At 43.1% G+C, this 24,787-nt stretch overlaps 1 protein-coding gene across 1 annotated transcript in view; it reads right to left on the bottom strand.

Annotated features, from left to right (window-relative positions):
* Window positions 1-426: 426 nt before the first annotated feature.
* The window catches only part of agbl4 (AGBL carboxypeptidase 4), a 407,773-nt gene continuing 383,412 nt past the window's right edge, over window positions 427-24,787 (bottom strand). Inside the window, exons 11-13 of the mRNA XM_020499111.2 lie at window positions 11,543-11,705; window positions 1,257-1,359; window positions 427-1,163 (exon numbers count right to left, since the gene is read on the bottom strand). Coding sequence (XP_020354700.2) covers window positions 1,052-1,163; window positions 1,257-1,359; window positions 11,543-11,705 — 378 coding nt within the window. The 3' untranslated portion in view covers window positions 427-1,051. The remainder of the gene's footprint in view (window positions 1,164-1,256; window positions 1,360-11,542; window positions 11,706-24,787) is intronic.

The following is a 24,787-nucleotide window of genomic DNA, read 5'->3' as shown; positions in this document are numbered from 1 at the left end:
GTGTGGATATAGTGTAGGGCTGTGTGGATATAGTGTAGGGCTGTGTGGATATAGTGTAGGACTGTGTGGATATAGTGTAGGGCTGTGTGGATATAGTGTAGGGCTGCGTGGATATAGTGTAGGGCTGTGTGGATATAGTGTAGGACTGTGTGGATATAGTGTAGGGCTGTGTGGATATAGTGTAGGGCTGTGTGGATAGTGTAGGACTGTGTGGATATAGTGTAGGGCTGTGTGGATATAGTGTAGGGCTGTGTGGATATAGTGTAAGGCTGTGTGGATATAGTGTAGGACTGTGTGGATATAGTGTAGGGCTGTGTGGATATAGTGTAGGGCTGTGTGGATATAGTGTAGGGCTGTGTGGATACAGTGTAGGACTGTGTGGATATAGTGTAAGGCTGTGTGGATATAGTGTAGGGCTGTGTGGATATAGTGTAGGGCTGTGTGGATATAGTGTAGGGCTGTGTGGATATAGTGTAGGGCTGTGTGGATATAGTGTAGGGCTGTGTGGATACAGTGTAGGGCTGTGTGGATATAGTGTAGGGCTGTGTGGATACAGTGTAGGGCTGTGTGGATATAGTGTAAGGCTGTGTGGATAAAGTGTAGGGCTGTGTGGATATAGTGTAGGGCTGTGTGGATATAGTGTAAGGCTGTGTGGATATAGTGTAGGGCTGTGTGGATATAGTGTAGGGCTTTGTGGATATAGTGTAAGGCTGTGTGGATATAGTGTAGGGCTGTGTGGATATAGTGTAGGGCTGTGTGGATATAGTGTAGGGCTGTGTGGATATAGTGTAAGGCTGTGTGGATATAGTGTAGGGATGTGTGGATATAGTGTAAGGCTGTGTGGATATAGTGTAGGGCTGTGTGGATATAGTGTAGGGCTGCGTGGATATAGTGTAGGGCTGCGTGGATATAGTGTAGGGCTGCGTGGATATAGTGTAGGGCTGTGTGGATATAGTGTAGGGCTGTGTGGATATAGTGTAGGGCTGTGAGTCAGGAGCCTTATACAGTGGTCAGACTGGACTGGTCTCTCCAGTATGTTATTGCCAGGTGTCTAGTACTCTCCTGTGATACTCTGGTTCTTCCTCTCTGCTCCTCTCTCACTCCCAGAAGTCCTCCCATTCCCATTTCCATTCCCCTGTCGACCCTGGGACAATACCTCCATACTGAGGACACAAAAACATTAGTGAATATTATCAAGTTAAACAAATAGGATGTAAACTGGACAAGTTATTGAAATGTGTCATTAGAAACACTACCTATTGATGTGATTTGAGATTTGTAGTTTGTTGTCATCAATGAAGTTGTTGTGCCTGTAGTAGTCGAGGAAGGTGCGGGCAACATTTCTTCCAAGCTTCATGTCTGAGGGGAACATGTTAAGGTTCTTCCCTATAACATGAACATATGGCGCTGTTAGCCTTTAGTTTAGTCAACAACAAGGCAATTTCTCCCTGGCTGGGAGGCATTTACTGGAGTTACACTGTTTCATTTCACAAAGCCTCTAAATCCTGCCTCTGACGCTCTACTATTAATTGAAATAAATAAATAAATAAAGCCCTAGTTTCTTCCTCACAGAACAAATAGAACCATTTGCAGTAAATAACTAAGCAATAACCAGTAGAGAAATGTGGCGTATAAATTACCAGGCTACAACACACTGTGTTCCGCACTTAGTGGGGGTAAATCAACTGCATCAGCCAAAAACACGAAGGTGGAAGGCATCACAGTGGCAATTACTTACCGCCCAGGCTTTTTAAAAATTCACAAGTCTAGCCCCCAGCCCCCACCACATTATGGAAGGCATCAATAACTTGAGACCCTTGATCATAAAACTGTGTGGTTACTCTGCATGCTGTTGCCATGACGCCGAGCTGGATTAGATCACAAACACAGATAATAACAAAATTATTTAGATTAAGGCAAAATGTAGAAAACATTTTTTTTAAATGCTGGTCAATCTAGACAAATCACTACACACATAAATACTGTTAAGACAATAGGGAAAACTATGAGAAAAAATTCCCTCATGTACGATTATAATTCATAGGACCAGAACAAGAAAAAAATGAGTGACAACTACCAGTAATCCATATTTCATCAAAGATGGACACATAGGTTCCCCAGTGAAGGTGCTGTTATGAATATATTCTTTACCAGACAGACCAAAATGATGAAATGACACAGAGACATAATTGTTCACCTCTTGTCATTTCCTTGTTGATGTTCAGATATGACCTGTCTATCTGTCACACCTCTATGATTGAAACAAGTGCCAGTGAAAAAAATATTAAAAGAAATTGTGTATTTTTTGTATTATTATTCCTTTCAACGCTCAGATATTACCTAGGAAACATAAAACCAAGGCCTTGTAGGTGAAATCCCATTATCCAAAGCTGTTAACTCATAAACAATCCATCCTTGGGCTGAATTGAGTGTCTGGGTGGAGGTCCATCCCTTGTCTTTTCAGTGAACACATGCACGTGCACACACATCACACTGTATGGAAGCTAACATGTCATAGATTAACAAAGAAGACAAATCAAATCAAATTGTATTGGTCACCTACCCGTGGTTAGCAGATGTTAATGTGAGTGTAGCGAAATGCTTGTGCTTCTCGTTCTGACAGTGCAGCAATATCTAACAAGTAATCAACAATTCCACAACTACCTAACACACACAAATCTAAGTAAAGGGACGGAATAATAATATGTACATATAAATATATGAATGAGCGATGACTGAGCAGTATAGGCAAGATGCAATAGATGGTATAGAATATAGACACTCTTGCCGACAGTTGTGGCTGCTTTGTGTGATATATTGTTGTCTCTACCTTCTTGCCCTTTGTGATGTTGTCTGTGCCCAATAATGTTTGTACCATGTTTTGTGCTGCTACTATGTTGTTGTTATGTTGTGTTGCTACCATGCTATGTTGTTGTCTTAGGTCTCTCTTTATGTAGTGTTGTCGTGATGTTTTATTTTACTTATTTTTAATCCCAGCCCCCTTCCCCGCAGGAGGCCTTTTGCCTTTTTGTAGTCCGTTATTGTAAATACGAATTTGTTCTTAACTGACTTGCATAGTTAAATAAAGGTTACATTTAAAAAATGAGATGAGTAACGGCCAAAGATTTTGATGTAGGCAGCAGCCTCTCTGTGTTAGTGTTGGCTGTTTAACAGTCTGATGGCCTTGAGATAGAATATGTTTTTCAGTCTTTCGGTCCCAGATTTGATGCACCTGTACTGACCTCGCCTTCTGGATGGTAGCGGGGTGAACAGGCAGTTGATTGGGTGGTTGTTGTCCTTGATGATCTTTTTGGCCTTCCTGTGACATCGGGTGCTGTAGGTGTCCTAGAGGGCAGGTAGTTTGCCCCCGGTGATGCGTTATGCAGACCTCACTAGCCTCTGGAGAGCCTTACGGTTGTGGGCGGAGCAGTTGCCGTACCAGGAGGTGATACAACCCGGCATGATGCTCTCAATTGTGCATCTGTAAAAGTTTGAAGGTTTAAGGCGTCAAGCCTCCTGAGGTTGAAGAGGCGCTGTTGCACCTTCTTCACCACACTGTCTGTATAGGGTGCCTCCTATTTGCCCTATTTTGGCTTTGAGTGCCAGTACCTTCCTCATCCCCCTTCCATACCCCACTGTTGCTACTCAGTCACCTTAGCCTGGAAAGGTGGTGTCTCTGTGGGCCTCCATTCGTCACTCTGCCGGTCGATGGGCACTCTCCGCACAGCTCCAGCTCTTGTATTTACACCCATCTGTCTGGCGCTACAACCTCTGCATCATGCCATTAACTATTTTAGGCTCATAACCTGCTATGCCTCTATAGTTACAATAATCTTCTTCTCTAGTTATTTTAGAAGGGTAACATGCAGTATCTTAATTCTAGCCTTATGTCATGTTGACCATCCTCTGAAGTGAGTACCATCATTTTGAGGATTCTTCTGAAGACATGATGCAGTACAACATACTTGTCCTCCAGACTGTTATAATCCAATACAGGTCTGTTTTAACCCAGAGTGCTCTCCATAAGGTTATCCTACACCAGCCTCTCCAGCCACTGATAGACCACCGTCCCTCATGTATCCCTGACATCTTCATTTTGACCTTGGGAAAGTTTTGTGTTACCCCGTGATCAAACGGTGCCAGCGCAAACGCATGCTCTGAGCAATGACAGAAATATCCCAGAAACCCGTGGAGTGCAGATGGCCTCTCAGCTTGTGATGTCACATCTCACATCTATTACAGGAAGTTGGTGATGGATGGCCGCTTCGGAAGGAAAATACTTCATCTGCATCACAGCTGCGGGCGGGACACTCCAACACCCTGATTGGCTGCTGACCTGTTGCCAAGGGCAACCAGAGCAGTCGGGATGAGCTGCTAGCGGCAGGAAGTGAGGACTCTGCCAAAGCACAGCCTGAGGGCAGCTCGCGAAGGAGGGCGGAAAGTTCCAAAACATCAACTCAACACACCAGGCAGGAGGGAAAGGTGTTGCATAATCAAGGGGGGTGGAAGTTTGGCAGCCCTTCCTGCAATGGTGCATAAAGAAACAAATGTATGCAGTTGGCAATATGTAAGTATTTTACTGACACAAAATGTCACATTCCACCTAGACAGTACATTTTCCCTTTCAGAATGAAGGTGCACATCAGAATTTCTATATTACTATCAAAGTTCCTTCCAATTCCTTGTCTCCATAGAAAATAAGGCTGCCCAATATAAGTAGGCCCATTGGCACAGTCAGGCAGAAAATAAGCCTTCCCTGAAGGACCTTCCCTGCCAAGATGGACAATATCTTCCTCTCAGGATAATTTCTATACTAAATCTCGCTGCCTGGAGACAAACGCAGGACATCAGGCTAAACGACTGGACACTAGACAGCTGGCTCTGAACTCAATAGCAGTCCATTCTACTGTAACTCACAAAGAGGACAGGCCAGGGAATACAGGATGTCCTCGGGAAACATGGCAAGAAATTTGGTGGTAAATTAGGGTGTGCTTCATTGTGTTATCAGATGGAGAACTGGACAGCGGAGGTAGACTACAGTAAAGCTCAGAGAGGACGTCTTTGTGGTGCTTGTTGGGTAAGGTGATAGGAACTCAACTTTTGGTACATTGGAATGTCAGGTCAATGAGAAGAGGAGAGTTGTGCTGGGTGCTCTGGCCTGCCAGATCTACAGTATGGCAGAGAGGATACTGCAGCAGCTTTGGAGCATGAGGGGCTTTAATATCTCCTCTACCCTCTTGTAGGATCGATAAAGGCCTTTGTTGTGACTCAAGGACAAGCCACCATGGGGCTGATGAGGTGACGAGACAATGGGAAAATGGACACTCCACAGCAGATACGACAGATGATTTGTTTACCAAGCTGTTTATCTGCTTTCAGTGTCATGTGCCCAGTCTAAACAGACAGACGGACAATGATGCCCCAATGACAAGGAACAAAACACCAGCGTCCACAGCAGACCATCCCTAACAAGAAGACAAATTAGGGACATCAGCGCCATCAATACCATCAAGTGACAGGCCTGTCACCAGGGTGATACAAAGAGCCAATTAACAATGCTAATTAAAACAGTAAACAGCGGTGCACAAAGGGAGCATGTTTTCCCCCCGCAGCTAAACTATGTTCAAAGACCTTGTGTCCTTTTCCTATAAGAAACTTTGTAGCTAATGTGTAATGCTTCATTCATTAGACATCCAACACCTGTTCTCCCCCTTAAAGACATCCAGACACAAAACACAGGCATCCATGCAGTAACAAAGACATACACACACATGAACACACACACACGCACATGCACACACACACAGCTATCAGATAGGGCCTCATCTTCAGCAGACTCCTAATGGGGACTGACAGCAGTGATAAGGAGTAGCCCTGAGTGCTGTAGGTCTGGAGTCTGTCCAGTGTCCGTCACTTAAGAGGTGCAGAGGGCAGGCAGCAGATATGTCCAGTGGCTAGATTGGTAAGTACGTACATCTCATGCCATAAAGCTCTCAGAGCCACTGGCTGAGCAGCATCAGATGACCTCTATCTAATCTGTCTGTCTAAAAGCCAGTAGGGATGATGAAGGAAACTTCATTTCAGACTCCATGTATACTGTCACGCAAGTCAACTAATAGGGTTTTGAATGGCATGAAATTCCTAATTATATTTGTTTGTGGAAAAGTAAGAGTAAAAGTAAGCCTACCCTGTGATTTAATGGACAGGAGAAAGAAAATAAGTCAACAATTGAGAGAATCCTACCACGTCTAATGATGATCTGAGGAGCATATTACTGCAACTGTGGGAGAATATCTGCCTACTTGTCACTGTCCATCAACTAAGTGTCATGATTAGCGAAGCCTGAAATGTTCAATTGGCAGGTTTGGTATTCAAATGTCCCTGTGTGAGTCACGCTCCCATACTTTGCGTGTGCCAATGTATTGCTGTTGTCAGAGTGATCTCCCAGACTGCAGCTAGCTGTCAGGCCGTGCCGTCTTCTGTGGGCTGGTGATTGATGTTGAAGCCAGGAGGAACCACCGAGCTGTCCGGTTCCACATTGTGCTCCTCGTGCTGTATCAATTTATGTGTATGAAACGTGTTCAGGACAGCACAACACTTAAGTGAGGCAGTGATACCAAACTAAGGGTTTGACAACATGGCCATGCTTGATTGAGTGAGACTTTTATGGTGAGACCTGGGGATAATAGGTCTTTCAGTAGCCGTCTGGACTGGAGCCTAAAGGACAGGGGGAAATGGCACACCGCCGGGACAAGGAGCTGTCTTTCTTCAGCCCAGCGCTGGACTTGTTAACTCAAGAGTAAAAAGGGCAACGCATAGCTCCCTCTCACCACTGGCATGTCTGGTCACATGACATAGCTAGCGCTGGAGTCCATTGTCCAATCAACCCTCATCATCTTACTTTAAATAGATGGAAGGCATTGTGTAAAGTTCTATAAAAAAAACTAAAAGTGGGAAGACATGAAAGTCACAGATTACTTGCTCTCCCAGTCAAAGCATCAAGCTGGGTTTTGAATAAGGTCCCAGATTCTCTCAACATTCACACTGTCTGGTCTCCCTGTTAATGATGCTCTGACATTACAGTGTGTATACCTCATCAAAAAGATCAAGTTTGATTGAGAAAATAGAATAACCTGAAAACCTCCACAATGACCTAAATGAGAAAATAGAATAACCTTGACAGAAAGGTAGACCAAATGTGTCTGCTCTGTCCTACTTCAGATATATTATAAATTACATACTTGAAGTAAGACATAAAATTTTTTGAAGTTATTTTAAGAAAACAGCTCCATCACAAAGTCTTTGAGCAAGAGGTTGGTATTGTACCTTCCTCTGTTTGAGTGCTCATCTCTTTACAATGTTGCCAATCCCTATCCATGGAGAGCCATAACAGACCAGCACACAGAGACTATAGACTCAGAGGGACACCAGTCCTATGAAGCCACAGTGGAATCTTCCCAATAGGACATCAGTCTAAGAACAAAGCAAATGCCTCAGTGAATTCTCAGCATGAAACATTGTTTCTCTCCATTTCGTGCAAGATTACAGGTGGTGAAATCATTAAACGACCGAGAATATTCCAACTGCTCTGGCGTGGAACATTCACAGCTTGCTCATTCAATATAATGAGCCTTTTAGACCTGGGTGACCATAGACGGGGGAAGGAAAGTAAGGAAAAATCTGTGAATTTGAAAAATATGAAATTCGCATTGACGTGGGGAGCAAGAAAAGACCCTCTCTCTGGCTGGAAACCTGATGCAGGTTATTGAAAATAACCGTTTTTCTTAAGTTTGATCCTACCCTGTGATGAAACAGTGAAGCTTTTTTTAGGATCTTTCATCTTATCTTTTTAATCACAGAAACGGGCCATTTTCACATATGTAGATACTAGTATTGTGCAGGAGATAATGAATATGATGTTGAAAAGTGGCAGAATTGCCCTTTAAGATTTCAATTATGGTGACTACAAGGTACTTCCATCAAATTAGTCCATTTTGGGTAGTGTAACTTGGTGATTTTGGTGTTGTTGATGTCACCAAATTATTACATTCTGTCATGAAGAGCACATGTTCAACTTAATAAAAAACACTTTGTTTCCACCTCAAAAGGTAAAAAGAAAAAGAAAAGACTATAGTAAGTTCCTGTTAAGTGCCAAATAAATAAAGCGAAAGGGTTGACCGTAACAGGGTTGACGATTTCCTCTTAAATCAGCCATACATCCCCTTGAGACAGGGGGAATAGAAGCTTGTTGTGTGCAACAGGGAGGGGCAACTGAATGCAAGCTTAACAAAAAAACTGTATTGGTAAAATGATGGGTAACAGGTTTGACGTGTTATGCTTGACCCACCACAAAACACCAGAAAATGGCCAAAAAGAGTAGAACTAGCTCATCTGCTTTTCCACTATGATTTGACTATTAGATGTTCAATGTTTGTTAAAAAATATTTTTAAAGGAATAGTTTCACCATATTAAAATGAGAATTCAGTTCACGTAATAGGTAATAGGGTGGACAGCGTAAGGACAGGTTTTTTTCTTTACCTTAAAAATGTATCACTAATCATATGAAATAAATAATAGCCTTCAGAAATGACTTTGTCAAAGCAACCAAATAACTAGGGCTTTCCAATGATGGTGAAACCTTGAGACATTTTTGTTTTGGGGGGGGGGGGGGTTAAGTGTGTTAAATCTTAATAGACGTCACAGAGAGTGCACAGAGGGACGTGTCAAAATGGGCACTTCATTTAATATAACAGGCTTTAAACAGGAGAAGGGGGGATTCATTTGGGTGTCCAGGTAATTATTTATTCATATATATAATTCATTCATTTTTAGAGCGGGAGGGGGGTTGCAAAGCATAAAGGTCTTTGTTGATGATTTGCACGCTCAATAGACCAGATCACCGGGGAGTAAAAAGCGACATGGCTGGTCCCTTCAACCTGTCTGACCCCAATCTTTGCTCTACACGAAGTCCCCGCTGCCCTCTCCCTGCGTAGTGCTGACACTCCCCCTCCCCAAGCCCAGCTACACGCATCCCCCAGGCCTGTTCCTGCCTGCCTCCAGCAGGGCCCCCAACCCCTACCATGACTCAGTCCCCCCTCCACATCCCGATCACCCACTAGGCTCGCCTCCATGGTATTCCTATATAATGTTCTTCCATTTACATTATTACCTCACCTCATCCATCTTGCTTTCAGCCAGCATACTTTAGCGCAGAGAGACCAACAAAGACAGCCAATAAACACTGCTACTCCAGAAGCATAAAGGGGGTGTGACGGACCGCAGCAGCTCTGTTCTGTTTTCTTATCTCTTTCTTTAAGCCCACTGCACAGTGACAAATAATCAAGGGACTTGTTATGCACTTGCAGTGTGTGGCTATCACCGTGGTTATGCTATGTGCATACATATTACAGCAGCCTCTCTGTTCCAACTGTCTCCTCTGTACAGCACAACTCTTTTATGTGGGGAAACAAAGAAAGGAACATTTTCAAGGAAAGGAGCATCACGGATAAATTATGACTCTTTCCACACACAGTAAAGAGATTTTTTTTGTTTCCATCCCCTCTCTGACACTAAGGGAAAAGAATGTCCTGGAGGCAGTGTAATTCTACATGAATGGGTTTCTTATTATAGCGAGCCAGCCAACTAGGCCTTGGACTTGACAGTTCAGTGGAGCACTGGGTTGGGGGAAAACATTGAGTGAGATGAGAAGGCTTTACAGCCCTTTTGATATAAACACAAGATAAATAAATAATTAAACAAAGAAGTGAATGGATGCCCTGTATATAAGGGTCGCTGGCAGTGGGTTGTCTACAGTGTGACAGAGTGATACAAGACAGGCAGGGACAGAGCCACATGGAGCTGAGCAACACACAGACACCTCACCCTCCTGGCACTAGAGGGCACTTACGGTACACAGAACATCTCCTCTCATCTCAAAACAGGGAATATGGGCACTGTATAGTACACTTTTCTGCCTGTAGGCTGACTCCACACCACTCTGGTTTTCTGCTTCTTCTCTATCCCATGGATCTGAGACTCTCTTTTCCAACAAAGTTTGTTAAAATTGTTAAAAACAAGTTAATCTGAAGGAACATTTTAGTCTATAGAGAATGTCTATTTAATGCCTGTTTATTTTTTAAGGCTCCCGAGTGGCGCAGCGGTCTAAGACACTGCATCTCAGTGCAAGTGAAATCACTAAAGTCCCTGGTTTGAATCCAGGCTGTATCACATCCGGCTGTGATTGGGAGTCCCATAGGGCGGCGCACAATTGGCCTAGCGTCGTCTGGGTTTGGCCAGAGTAGGCTGTCATTGTAAATAAGAGTTTGTTCTTAACTGACTTGCCTGGTTAAATAAAGGTTACACATTTAACCCTGAATGCATTTGGAGTGTACAAAAGACCATGCAATTAACAGGCCTGCTGTATTCTATTCTTCATCACAACAAAAGCAGAACACACATGCTCTCTACCTCTTTTGTAAACAAAATCAATGGGGCAGGTGTTGCCTTCCCACTGTCACTACGTATCTGGCTGAACAAAAGAGCAAGGCAGCGTTCAGGTGGATAAGGGCTGACCTGACTCGTCTACATCTCAGCCCTGTACTGCCTGTTGATCGAGCCAGGCCTCCAATAATGACTAGGAAATCAATAGGCTCTCGTCTGGCCCTAAATGAGGTTGTTACTATAGGGGCAGGCAGTGTGGATAAACGCTGGGGGATGGAGAACCAGTACAATAGACTGACATTATCACCATCAGCCCTCATTAGTGGGCTCTACAGACGGCTTTTCTGTTGCATGGTGTACAGACACAGCCCAGATAATTTCACTGGCCAAGACATCTGCACAGGTCTGGCTTTTGTCTACTCAGGAGTAGCATTGATTTGGAGAATCAGACCTTTTGTAGTCCAGAGTATCTCCCTCAAGAAGACACAAATTCAATCTGCCCACAGTGCCCAATCGCTGTGCACAGACTGGGCTCTCAGGGAGAAATCGGATTCTGTTTTCGATGCGTGTTGGTGTCCACAAAAACACAAAACACTGTTAGTGTTTGTACACTGATTTGCTGGCTCAATGACATGAGCCTTTCAATATACGACAGAACCTCTCACTCAATTTCCCTTTAAACCAATCTGTGCTGCAGCCTGCATCCCACAAGTCCCAGGCACCAGTAATATACCCTCCATTTGCAACCCTAGTCCCAGGCACCACAACACACAATCCCCTCTGTTCCTGTTGCATATCTTGTCCTACATGGATGGACAGGGTGTATTGATGTAACTATCAATCAACTCTGACACCAATACAGCATGCTTTCTATGAGATGTGAAGCTCTGAAGTTTGGGGAAGTTAGTGGAGGGAGAGAGGGAGGGAGGAAACATACACGTGTACACGTGTCGTGTGCTCCATCTCTGTCTCTCCCCCTGATGCCTCCTCTCCTTTCTCCTCCATCAGCCAGCGGGGGAGTGTGGGAAGGCGTGGGCAGAAGGAGGCGGGGGCCCGGCCAGGCTCCCTGGGAACCCTGATGACAATGAGAGAGAAGGATACAGGTGTCCTCGGTGTAGGGAACGGGCGACGTGCTCCCCGCTGCCATGTAGCTGTAGAAGGACACCTCCAGGGTGTAGCAGTAGGACGTGTCGTCCAGCAGGCCACCCAGGAAGCGCCTCCCGGTGCCAGCCTTCACCACGTCGCGGTTAAATGACGTGTTGGACTGTGAAGTGAAACACTGTTAATACAGAAAATATTCTACGATACCAACATTATAAATCAATAATTAGTCAGACAAGTGACAAAGTATATGTGTATAGAAGCCGAAACACGTCAGAGTTTTTAAACTTTGTTTCCATTGAACATGCCATTTAAATAAAGGTATTTTAATTCATTATATGAAGAGTGCCTTGGTCCTCCTTTCTTTTTGTGTATGTTGGTGAATTTCAATGCTTAATTCTAATAATTCCCACAGAACTCATTGTGGTCCAACCAACAACTGTAACGATGTATTTGAGAGACAAGTACTCATTGTCAAATCAAAAATCAAATCAAATTGTATTTGTCACAAGCTTGGTAAACAACAGGTGTAGACTAACAGTGAAATGCTTACATATGGGCCCTTCCCAACAATACAGAGAGAAGAATAGAAAGATAATAACACAAATAAATACACAATGAGTAACGATAACTTAGCGTAGGGGTAAAGTGTCAACCAGCTAAAGGTGTCACAACCAGTTATTGAGTGGTAAGGGGCAATTCCTTTTCACACAGGGGAATTGGGTGTTGCATAACTTCGTTATTTAATTTAATTAAGTATCAATTGTTGTTATTTGTAAACTCAGGATCACTTGATCTAATATTAGGTTTTGGTTGAAGATCTGCTAACATTCAGTATAAAAAACAAGTGAAAATCAGAAAGGGGCAAATACTTTTTCACAGCACTGTATTTGGTTAACTATTTAGCAGTCTTATGGCTTAGGGGTAAAAGATTTTCAGGGTCCTGTTGGTTCCAGACATACAAAAAGCTTATTTCTCAAAAATCTTGTGCACAAATTTGTTTACACCTCTGTTAGTGACCATTTCGCCTTTGCCAAGATAATCCATCCACCAGACAGTTGTGGCGTATAAAGAAGCTGATTTAACAGCACGATTATTACACAGGTGCACCTTGTGCTGGGGACAATAAAAGGCCACTAAAATGTGTAACTTTGTCAGACAACACAATAGAGCCCCACAGTGTTGTCATAATACCCATAAAACCTAGCGGTCAAACAGGGAAATGGTTCCAATCGTTTTTCCACCATTCATTTTCCCATGGGGAATTTTAGAATTTTAGACCCTTAAAATAAGGGTTGTGTTTCTTGTAGGCTTACCCTGGCGTGACGTTATGATAACAATGTAAATCTCTCAGTGTCACGTCCTGACCATAGAGAGTCCTTATTTTCTATGGTGGAGTAGGTCAGGGTGTGACTGGGGGGTTATTCTAGTTTATTATTTCTATGTGGGTGTTCTAGTTTTCATGTTTCTATGTTGGTGATTTGTATGATTCTCAATTAGAGGCAGCTGGTAATCGTTGTCTCTAATTGGGGATCATATTTAAGTAGTGTTTGTTCTGCACCTTGGTCCTTCTCTACAAACGAACGTGACACTCGGACAAGGTGACTTTCATCAATATAGTCGTCTCTAGTTACAGATTGGAAAATGCTAATTAGTATCAAAGGAGACATCATGCAAGACTACAAATCTCTGCAAGCTCCTGAATGTCATCTCTAGCTGACACCTTTGTTAACATGTAGTGTCAATTTAAAACTTGCACAAGACAGTTTACAAAATTGTAAATTTAAAGACATTTAGCCAATGTATTACTAAATTTACCTAACATTAGTTAATCCAGAGATTCTTACCTTTGCCTTGATTCGGCAGTCTTGTCCAGATCACCATGGCATTTGTAGCTCTTTATGATAGCCACATTATCATTTCATTTTTGGGGGGTAAATACAGATGAATATATTGATAAGTCACCTTGTCCTAGAGAGATTGACACGGTTATCAAAACGCCAGGGTAAACCTACACGAAACACAGCTTTTATTTTAAGAGTTTCTAAAATCCCCTATGGGGGGTGGGGGACAATTGGAGCTTTTTCTTGTTTGACCACTAGGGTTTATGGGTATTATGACACATACTATGGTACTCTATGCCACAGATGTCTCAAGTTGAGGGAGTGTGCAATTGGCATACTGACTGCAGGAATGTCTACCAGAGCTGTTGCCAGAGAATTGAATGTTAAATTCACTACTATAAGCCGCCTCCAACGTCGTTTTAGAGAATTTGGCAGTATATCCAACCTTCCTCACAGCCACAGACCACGTGCATGGTGACGTGTGGGTGAGCGTTTTGCTGTTCACAACGTTCAATTCAGAGTGCCCCATGGTGGCGATGGAGTTATGGTATGGGCAGGCATAAGCTACGGACAACGAACACAATTGCATTTTGTCAATTTCAATACACAGTGATAACGTGACGATATCCTGAGGCCCCTTGTCTTGGCATTCATCCGCCGCCATCACCTAATATTTCAGCAGGATAATTCACGGCCCCATGTTGCAAGGATCTGTACCCAATTCCTGGAAGCTGAAAATGTCCCAGTTCTTCCATGACCTGCATACTCACCAGACATGTCCCGATTGAGTACATTTGAGATGCTCTGGATCGACAAGTACCACAACGTGTTCCAGTTCCGTCCAATATCCAGCAATTTTGCACAGCCATTGAAGTGGGACAACATTCCACAGGCCACAATCAACAGCCTGAACAACTCTATGCGAAGGAGATATGCTGCATGAGGCAAATGGTCACCCTAGATACTGAATGGTTTTCTAATCCACCCCTGTACTTATTTTTTTAAGGTATCTGTGACCAACCGATGTATATCTGTATTCCCAATCATGTGAAATCCATAGATTAGGGCCTTATACATTCATTTAAATTAACTGATTTACATATATGAACTGTAACTCAGTCAAATCTTTGAAATAGTTTTCTGTTGCATATATATTTATTTATATTTTTCTTTTCAATAAACATTGGAGAGACATATACAATGCCTTCGGAAAGTATTCAGGCCCCTTGACTTTTTCCACATTTTGTAACTTTGCAACGTTATTCTAAAATTGATAAATATTTATTTAATCCATCTACACACAATACCCCATAATGACAAAGTGAAAACAGGTTAAGACATTTTTGCAAATTTATAAAAAGTATTCAGACACTTTGCTATGAGACTCGAAATTGAGCTCAGGTACATCCTGTCCACATTGATCATCCTTGCGATGTTTCTACAACTTGATTGGAGTCCACCTGTGATAAATTCAATTGATTGGACATGATTTGGAAAGCCACATTTGACAGTGCATGTCAGAGCAAAAACCAAGCCATGAGGTCGAAGGAATTGTCCGTAGGATTATGTTGAAGCACAGATATATTTAATTTATTATTTAATTTATTATTTATTTAACCGGGTAGGCAAGTTGAGAACAAGTTCTCATTTACAATTGCGACCTGGCTAAGATAAAGCAAAGCAGTTCGACAGATACAATGACACAGAGTTACACATGGAGTAAAACAAACAAAGTCAATAATACAGTAGTAAAATAAGTCTATATACGATGTGAGCAAATGAGGTGAGATAAGGGAGGTAAAAGCAAAAATAGGCCATGGTGGCAAAGTAAATACAATATAGCAAGTAACACACTGGAATGGTAGATTTGCAGTGGAAGAATGTGCAAAGTAGAAATAGAAATAATGGGGTACAAAGGAGCAAAATAAATAAATAAATACAGTAGGGGAAGAGGTAGTTGTTTGGGCTAAATTATAGATGGGCTATGTACAGGTGCAGTAATCTGTGATCCGGGGAAGGGTACCAAAGAATGTCTGCAGCATTGATGGTCTCCAAGAACACAGTGGCCTGCATCATTCTTAAACGGAATAAGTTTGGAACCACCAAGGCTCTTCCTAGAGCTGGCCGCCCAGCCAAACTGCACAATTGGGGGAGAAGGGCCTTGGTCAGGGAGGTGACCAAGAACCTGATGGTCATTCTGACAGAGCTCTAGAGTTCCTCTGTGGCGATAGGAGAAACTTCCAGAAGGACAACCATCTCTGCAGCACCAATCAGGCCTTCATGGTAGAGTGGCCAGATGGAAGCCACTCCTCAGTAAAATGCTAATTACAGCCTGCTTGGAGTTTGCCAAAAGCCACCTAAAGACTCTCAGACCATGAGAAAAAAAGATTATCTGGAAAACAATACTGAACTCTTTGAAATGAATGCCAAGCGTCACGTCCGAAGGAAACCTGACACCATCCCTGTGGTGAAGCATTGTGGTGGCAGCATCATGCTGTGTGATGTTATTCAGCAGCAGGGACTGGGAGACTAGTCAGGATCGAGGGAAAGATGAAGGGAACAAAGTACAGAGAGCTCCTTGATGAAAACATGCTCGAGAGCACTCAGGACCTCAGACTGGGGCGAAGGTTCACCTTCCAACAGGACAATGACCCTAAGCACACAGCCAAGACAAAGCAGGATTGGCTTCGGGACAAGTGTCTGAATGTCCTTGAGTGGTCCAGTCAGAGCACGGACTTGAATGCTATCAAACATCTCTGGAGAGACCTGAAAATAGCTGTGCAGCAACGCTCCCCATCCAACCCGACAGAGATTGAGAGGATCTGCAGAGAAGAATGGGAGAAACTCCCCAAACACAGGTGTGCCAAGCTTGTAGCATCATACCCAAGACTCAATGCTGTAATTGCTGCCAAAGGTGCTTCAAAGTCAATTATATTTTTTATAAATGATAAAAAATGTCTAAAAACCTGTTTTTGCTTTGTCATTATGGGTTGTGTGTAGATAGTTTTTCTCCCCCCCCCCTCTTATCAATATAATCAATTTCAGAAAAAGGATGTAACATAACAAAATGTGGAAAAGGTCAAGGGCTCAGGAATACTTCCCGAAGGCACTGTAGTTTGTGTCATCGCTGTCTGTTAAACCCCATAGTTGCGCATGTGTTGGTTTTGTTGCTAAACAACCAACCGTTTAATAGGTTACAAAATCCGACATATTGGATATAATGAACGATTCAGAACATGAATAATCATATTTGTCTTGGTAAAATGTTATAAAATATAACATAAGGAAGTGAAATTTCATCACCAAAGCGTGTTTTCACCTACTCTGGTCAGAGTGGGTGGACACCATCCAAATGACATGTATTTTCAGTCAGCTTCAGTGTAATACATGATTAAGTCAATTTAGTTTCCATTGCACTCTAGTAGTCCACTCAACATGAATGGAACTTGACCCCTGTAACGTAAATGCAGGGTTGGCTTTCACTCCTGGCAGTTTTCACTTATTGATTTCTATGTGCTTTGGGCAGTGCTGAATGGGCAGGAAAAAGAGAGCAGAGTAAGGGACATGACTTCTGGCCTGCTGTCACCACTACTGTACACACCCCAATGGTATACACTCACACTCGACGCGAGCACGCACATGCAGAAGTACACACACACACGGTGTGGTGAAGATGGTGCTGCAGTGGATAGTTGCCGTCTTATGGGCTCCTAACCAATTCTGATATTATGTGTGTGTTTTTTACGCTGATCTTAACTTGTTTTACATACAGTTGAAGTCGGAAATTTACATACCCTTAGCCAAATACATTTAAACTCAGTTTTTCACAATTCCTGACATTTAATCCTAGTAAAAAATTCCCTGTCTTAGGTCAGTTAAGATCACCACTTTATTTTAAGAATGTGAAATGTCAGAATAATAGTAGAGACAATGATTTATTTCAGCTTTTATTTATTTCATCACATTCCCAGTGGGTCAGAAGTTTACATATACGCAATTAGAATTTGGTAGCATTGCCTTTAAATTGTTTAATTTGGATCAAACGTTTCAGGTAGCCTTCCACAAGCTTCCCACAATAAGTTGGGTAAATTTTGGCCCATTCCTCCTGACAGAGCTGGTATAACTGAGTTAGGTTTGTAGGCCTCCTTGCTCGCACACACTTTTTCAGTTCTGCCCACAAATTTTCTATAGGATTGAGGTCAGGGCTTTGTGATGGCCACTCCAATACCTTGACTGTGTGGTCCTTAAGCCATTTTGCCACAACTTTGGAAGTATGCTTGGGGTCATTGTTCATTTTGAAGACCCATTTGTGACCAAGCATTAATTTCCTGACTGATGTCTTGAGATGTTGCTTCAATATATCCACATAATTTTCCTGCCTCATGATGCCATCTATTTTGTGAAGTGCACCAGTCCCTCCTGCAGCAAAGCACTCCACAAGATGATGCTGTCACCCCCGTGCTTCACGGTTGGGATGGTGTTCTTTGGCTTGCAAGCCTCTTCCTTTTTCCTCCAAACATAACGATGGTAAGTATGGCCAAACAGTTCTATTTTTGTTTCATCAAACTAGAGGACATTTTTCTAAAAAGTACGATCTTTGCCCCCATGTGCAGTTGCAAACCGTAGTCTGGCTTTTTTATGGCAGTTTTGGAGCAGTGTGCCTTCCTTGCTGAGCGGCCTTTCAGGTTATGTCGATAAATTACTTGTTTTACTGTGTATATAGATACTTTTGTAGCTGTTTCCTCCAGCATCTTCACAAGGTCCTTTGCTGTTGTTCTGGGATTGATTTGCACTTTTTGCACCAAAGTACGTTCATCTCTAGGAGACAGAACACGTCTCCTTCCTGAGCGGTATAATGGCTGCGTGGTCCCATGGTGTTTATACTTGCATACTATTGTTTGTACAGATGAACGTGGTACCTTCAGGCGCTTGGAAATTGCTCCGATGGATGAACCAGACTTGTGGAGGTCTACAATTTTTTTTCTGGGGTCTTGGCTGATTTCTTTTGATTTCCTTATGATGTCAAGCAAAGAGGCACTGAGTTTGAAGGTAGGCCTTGAAATACATACACAGGTACACCTCCAATTGACTCAAATGATGTCAATTAGTCTATCAGAAGCTTCTAAAGCCATTACATAATTTTCTGGAATGTTCCAAGCTGTTTAAAGGCACAGTCAACTTAGTGTATGTAAACTTCTGACCCACTGGAATTGAGATACAGTGAAATAATCTGTCTGTAAACAATTGTTGGAAAAAATGACTTGTCTCATGCATAAAGTAGATGTCCTAACCGACTTGCCAAAACTATAGTTTGTTAACAAGACATTTGTGGAGTGGTTGAAAAACGAGTTTTAATGACTCCAACCTAAGTGTATGTAAACTTCCGACTTCCAACTGTAATATTTCTGCCATCATTTCTATGACCAAAAACATCTCCTGGACATCAGAACAGCGATCACTGACCTCGATTTGGGTGACGATTTCTACTTCAATGAGTCGGCAGCGGTGGATGTACTGCTTATTTCGATGAACGTACAACCACTAGGGAATAAACTAGATGAACTCCATACGAGACTATCCTATCAATGGACATGAAAAACTGTAATATCCTATGTTTCTCAGAGTCGTTGCTGAACATGGACATGGACAATATACATCTAGATGGTTTTGCTATGCATCAGCAAGACCGAACGGCAGCTTCGGATAAGGTTAAGGGGGAGGTGTGTCTCTTTGTTAACAACAGCTGTTGCACAATCTTTAATGTTAAGTCTCAAGGTGAAAAGTGAATTCAAAGACTGAGCCTAACTAGGCATTTTTCATTCAATTCACAGCCTATATCCACAATTTATAGACCATACTAATTGAATACAACAAAATGTTGTTTAAATGCTGAGTGCTTAATGTTCCTGCTAGCCTAGTGTGTCGCACTCGCAAATGTTTTACAATTAACACTGAGTATACAAAACATTAAGGAGACATGCTCTTTCCATGACATGGACTGACCGGGTGAATCCAGGGGAAAGCTATGATCCCTTATTGATGTCACTCCTTAAATCGACTTCAGTCAGTGTAGATGAAGGGTAGGAGACAGGTTAAAGAAGGATTTTTAAGCCTTGAAGACAATTGAGACATGGATTGTGTCATGTGTACCATTCAGAGAATGAATGGGCAAGATAAAATATTTAAGTGGCTTTGAATAGGGTGATAGTAGGTGCCCGGCACACCTACTACCACCCTGTTTTTCACACTCAACAGATTCCCATGTGTATGAAGAATGGTCCACCACCCAAAAGACACCCAGTCTTGAGTCAACATGGGCCAGCATCACTGTGGAATGCTATCGACACCTTGTATAGTCCATGCCCTGATGAATCGAAGGTGTTCTTAATGTTTGGTTTACTCCGTGTATTTATTTGTAGGCTATAACCTTGAGGTAATAGGCTAATAGTCTAAATAATTCATTTTCATTCCTTAGGCTACCTGTCTGGCTCTTGACCTATTTAGAGTGTTTATATGCTGTTTAATACCTTCAAATGGTCAACCTTTCATGTTGTTTACTAAAATACTTTTCATTCATCTCCAAGGTTCATCTCCAAGGTGGCATAGCAGTTCAGAAGTCTTTTGTCCTCGTCTTGTCGTGTCCTGTATATATATATATTTACAACTTTTTCACATACATTTAATTTTTATTTTCCATCAACTCATCTTCAAAACACTCTCCTGCAACCCGCCTCACCAATGTATATTTATAAAAAAGTATTATTTACCTCAGATCTGTAATCCTCCAAGAAGCTAGCCAGAAACTCCAGGAGGCTGGCCTGAAACTAGCCAGTAGCTAATCCAGAAGCTAGTTCAGAAGCTAGTTGGCTCCTTTACTGGCAAGTCGTTGGTGGTCAGCTAACCACGGTTTGTGGTCATCGGCTATCCTTTGGCTCGAAAGTCTATCGCCAGTTCTGTACGGCGCAGCGCGGCTCGGAGCGGAGCATATCGGACCAATTTTTCTCTCCATGTCCCTGGATTTCGACTGCTCTCTGGACATTCATGCCCGGATCTCACAGCTAGCTAGCTGCTATCCGTGTGACTATCGGCCTTCGTCGATTCCGGAGCAAACATCAATTGTTCCGGAGCTAGCAAGCTCCGTCAATCACTCCTGAGTTCCATCAATCGCACCTGGGCTGCAGTCGCCTATCCGGACCCGTTTTGCTGCCTTCGCGGAGCCCCACCGGGCCTTCACAACTGGACTGCCGACGTTATCTACCCGAAGGAGTTATTCGGCTGGCTCCTCCGTCGCGACGTTACCTGAACGCCCATCTGCGGCCTGCTAACCGTTAGCTGTCTTACCGGCTGCTATCTGAATAGACAATCGGACAATTTTTTTATTTTTTTATTATTATTATTATGTTTTCTTCTTGGGCCTCTATAACTATATCTATTGTTTTTATTTTTGTTGTTGTTGTGTGATTTGGATTGATCCCCTCTACCACACGGAACCCCACTAATCTACTGACGGAGCGCAGGAGGTGGCTAACAACAGACCTCCATCCTATGCTAGCTTGCTACCGATGCCCTGGCTAGCTGTCTAAATCACCAACCAACCTCTCCACTCACCCTTTTGACCCTTTTGATCACTCGACTAAGCATGCCTCTCCTTAATGTCAATATGTCTTGCCCATTTCTGTTCTGGTTAGTGTTTATTGGCTTATTTCACTGTAGAGCCTCTAGTCCTGCTCACTATACCTTATCCAACCTATTAGTTCCACCACCCACACATGCAATGACATCTCCTGGTTTCAACAATGTTTCTAGAGACAATATCTCTCTCTTCATCACTCAATACCTAGGTTTACCTCCACTGTATTCACATCCTACCATACATTTGTCTGTACATTATACCTTGATGCTATTTTATCGCCCCCAGAAACCTCCTTTTACTCTATGTTCCAGACGTTCTAGACGACCAATTCTCATAGCTTTTAGCCGTACCCTTATTCTACTCCTCCTATGTTCCTCTGGCGATGTAGAGGTGAATCCAGGCCCTGCAGTGCCTAGCTCCACTCCTATTCCCCAGGCGCTCTCTTTTGACGACTTCTGTAACCGTAATAGCCTTGGTTTCATGCATGTTAACATTAGAAGCCTCCTCCCTAAGTTTGTTCTATTCACTGCTTTAGCACACTCTGCCAACCCGGATGTTCTAGCTGTGTCTGAATCCTGGCTTAGGAAGACCACCAAAAACTCAGACATTTTAATTCCAAACTACAACATTTTCAGACAAGATAGAACTGCCAAAGGGGGCGGTGTTGCAATCTACTGCAAAGATAGCCTGCAGAGTTCTGTCCTACTATCCAGGTCTGTACCCAAACAATTTGAACTTCTACTTTTAAAAATCCACCTCTCTAAAAACAAGTCTCTCACCGTTGCCGCCTGCTATAGACCACCCTCTGCCCCCAGCTGTGCTCTGGACACCATATGTGAACTGATTGCCCCCCATCTATCTTCAGAGTTCGTGCTGCTAGGCGACCTAAACTGGAACATGCTTAACACCCCAGCCATCCTACAATCTAAACTTGATGCCCTCAATCTCACACAAATAATCAATGAACCTACCAGGTACCTCCCCAAAACCTTAAACACGGGCACCCTCATAGATATCATCCTAACCAACTTCCCCTCTAAATACACCTCTGCTGTCTTCAACCAAGATCTCAGCGATCACTGCCTCATTGCCTGCATCCGTAATGGGTCAGCGGTCAAACGACCTCCACTCATCACTGTAAAACGCTCCCTGAAACACTTCTGCGAGCAGGCCTTTCTAATCGACCTGGCCGGGGTATCCTGGAAGGATATTGATCTCATCCCGTCAGTAGAGGATGCCTGGATATTTTTTTTAAATGCCTTCCTAACCATCTTAAATAAACATGCCCCATTTAAGAAATTTAGAACCAGGAACAGATATAGCCCTTGGTTCTCCCCAGACCTGACTGCCCTTAACCAACACAAAAACATCCTATGGCGTTCTGCATTAGCATCGAACAGCCCCCGTGATATGCAGCTGTTCAGGGAAGCTAGAAATCATTATACACAGGCAGTTAGAAAAGCCAAGGCTAGCTTTTTCAAGCAGAAATTTGCTTCCTGCAACACTAACTCAAAAAAGTTCTGGGACACTGTAAAGTTCATGGAGAATAAGAACACCTCCTCCCAGCTGCCCACTGCACTGAAGATAGGAAACACTGTCACCACTGATAAATCCACCATAATTGAGAATTTCAATAAGCATTTTTCTACGGCTGGCCATGCTTTCCACCTGGCTACTCCTACCCCGGACAACCGCACTGCACCCCCAACAGCAACTCGCCCAAGCCTTCCCCATTTCTCCTTCTCCCAAATCCATTCAGCTGATGTTCTGAAAGAGCTGCAAAATCTGGACCCCTACAAATCAGCCGGGCTAGACAATCTGGACCCTTTCTTTCTAAAATTATCTGCCGAAATTGTTGCCACCCCTATTACTAGCCTGTTCAACCTCTCTTTCGTGTCGTCTGAGATTCCCAAAGATTGGAAAGCAGCTGCGGTCATCCCCCTCTTCAAAGGGGGGGACACTCTTGACCCAAACTGCTACAGACCTATATCTATCCTACCGTGCCTTTCTAAGGTCTTCGAAAGCCAAGTCAACAAACAGATTACCGACCATTTCGAATCTCACCATACCTTCTCTGCTATGCAATCCGGTTTCAGAGCTGGTCATGGGTGCACCTCAGCCACGCTCAAGGTCCTAAACGATATCTTAACCGCCATCGATAAGAAACATTACTGTGCAGCCGTATTCATTGATCTGGCCAAGGCTTTCGACTCTGTCAATCACCATATCCTCATCGGCAGACTCGACAGCCTTGGTTTCTCAAATTATTGCCTCGCCTGGTTCACCAACTACTTCTCTGATAGAGTTCAGTGTGTCAAATCGGAGGGTCTGCTGTCCGGACCTCTGGCAGTCTCTATGGGGGTGCCACAGGGTTCAATTCTTGGACCGACTCTCTTCTCTGTATACATCAATGAGGTCGCTCTTGCTGCTGGTGAGTCCCTGATCCACCTCTACGCAGACGACACCATTCTGTATACTTCCGGCCCTTCTTTGGACACTGTGTTAACAACCCTCCAGGCAAGCTTCAATGCCATACAACTCTCCTTCCATGGCCTCCAATTGCTCTTAAATACAAGTAAAACTAAATGCATGCTCTTCAACCGATCGCTACCTGCACCTACCCGCCTGTCCAACATCACTACTCTGGACGGCTCTGACTTAGAATACGTGGACAACTACAAATACTTAGGTGTCTGGTTAGACTGTAAACTCTCCTTCCAGACCCATATCAAACATCTCCAATCCAAAGTTAAATCTAGAATTGGCTTCCTATTTCGCAACAAAGCATCCTTCACTCATGCTGCCAAACATACCCTTGTAAAACTGACCATCCTACCAATCCTCGACTTTGGCGATGTCATTTACAAAATAGCCTCCAATACCCTACTCAACAAATTGGATGCAGTCTATCACAGTGCAATCCGTTTTATCACCAAAGCCCCATATACTACCCACCATTGCGACCTGTACGCTCTCGTTGGCTGGCCCTCGCTTCATACTCGTCGCAAAACCCACTGGCTCCATGTCATCTACAAGACCCTGCTAGGTAAAGTCCCCCCTTATCTCAGCTCGCTGGTCACCATAGCATCTCCCACCTGTAGCACACGCTCCAGCAGGTATATCTCTCTAGTCACCCCCAAAACCAATTCTTTCTTTGGCCGCCTCTCCTTCCAGTTCTCTGCTGCCAATGACTGGAACGAACTACAAAAATCTCTGAAACTGGAAACACTTATCTCCCTCACTAGCTTTAAGCACCAACTGTCAGAGCAGCTCACAGATTACTGCACCTGTACATAGCCCACCTATAATTTAGCCCAAACAACTACCTCTTTCCCAACTGTATTTAATTTGTATTTATTTATTTATTTTGCTCCTTTGCACCCCATTATTTTTTATTTCTACTTTGCACATTCTTCCATTGCAAAACTACCATTCCAGTATTATACTTGCTATATTGTATTTACTTTGCCATCATGGCCTTTTTTGCCTTTACCTCCCTTCTCACCTCATTTGCTCACATTGTATATAGACTTGTTTATACTGCATTATTGACTGTATGTTTGTTTTTACTCCATGTGTAACTCTGTGTCGTTTTATCTGTCGAACTGCTTTACTTTATCTTGGCCAGGTCGCAATTGTAAATGAGAACTTGTTCTCAACTTGCCTACCTGGTTAAATAAAGGTCAAATAAATAAAAAAATAAAAAAATAATTCAAATCATATGGTTTCGTTTCAATAATTCAATACCTATCGGTAGGTCCAGGTAGT

Source organism: Oncorhynchus kisutch, linkage group LG13, assembly GCF_002021735.2.
Source record: "Oncorhynchus kisutch isolate 150728-3 linkage group LG13, Okis_V2, whole genome shotgun sequence".
Classification (NCBI taxonomy): domain Eukaryota; kingdom Metazoa; phylum Chordata; class Actinopteri; order Salmoniformes; family Salmonidae; genus Oncorhynchus; species Oncorhynchus kisutch.
This window is presented reverse-complemented; position numbering and strand designations above follow the sequence as displayed.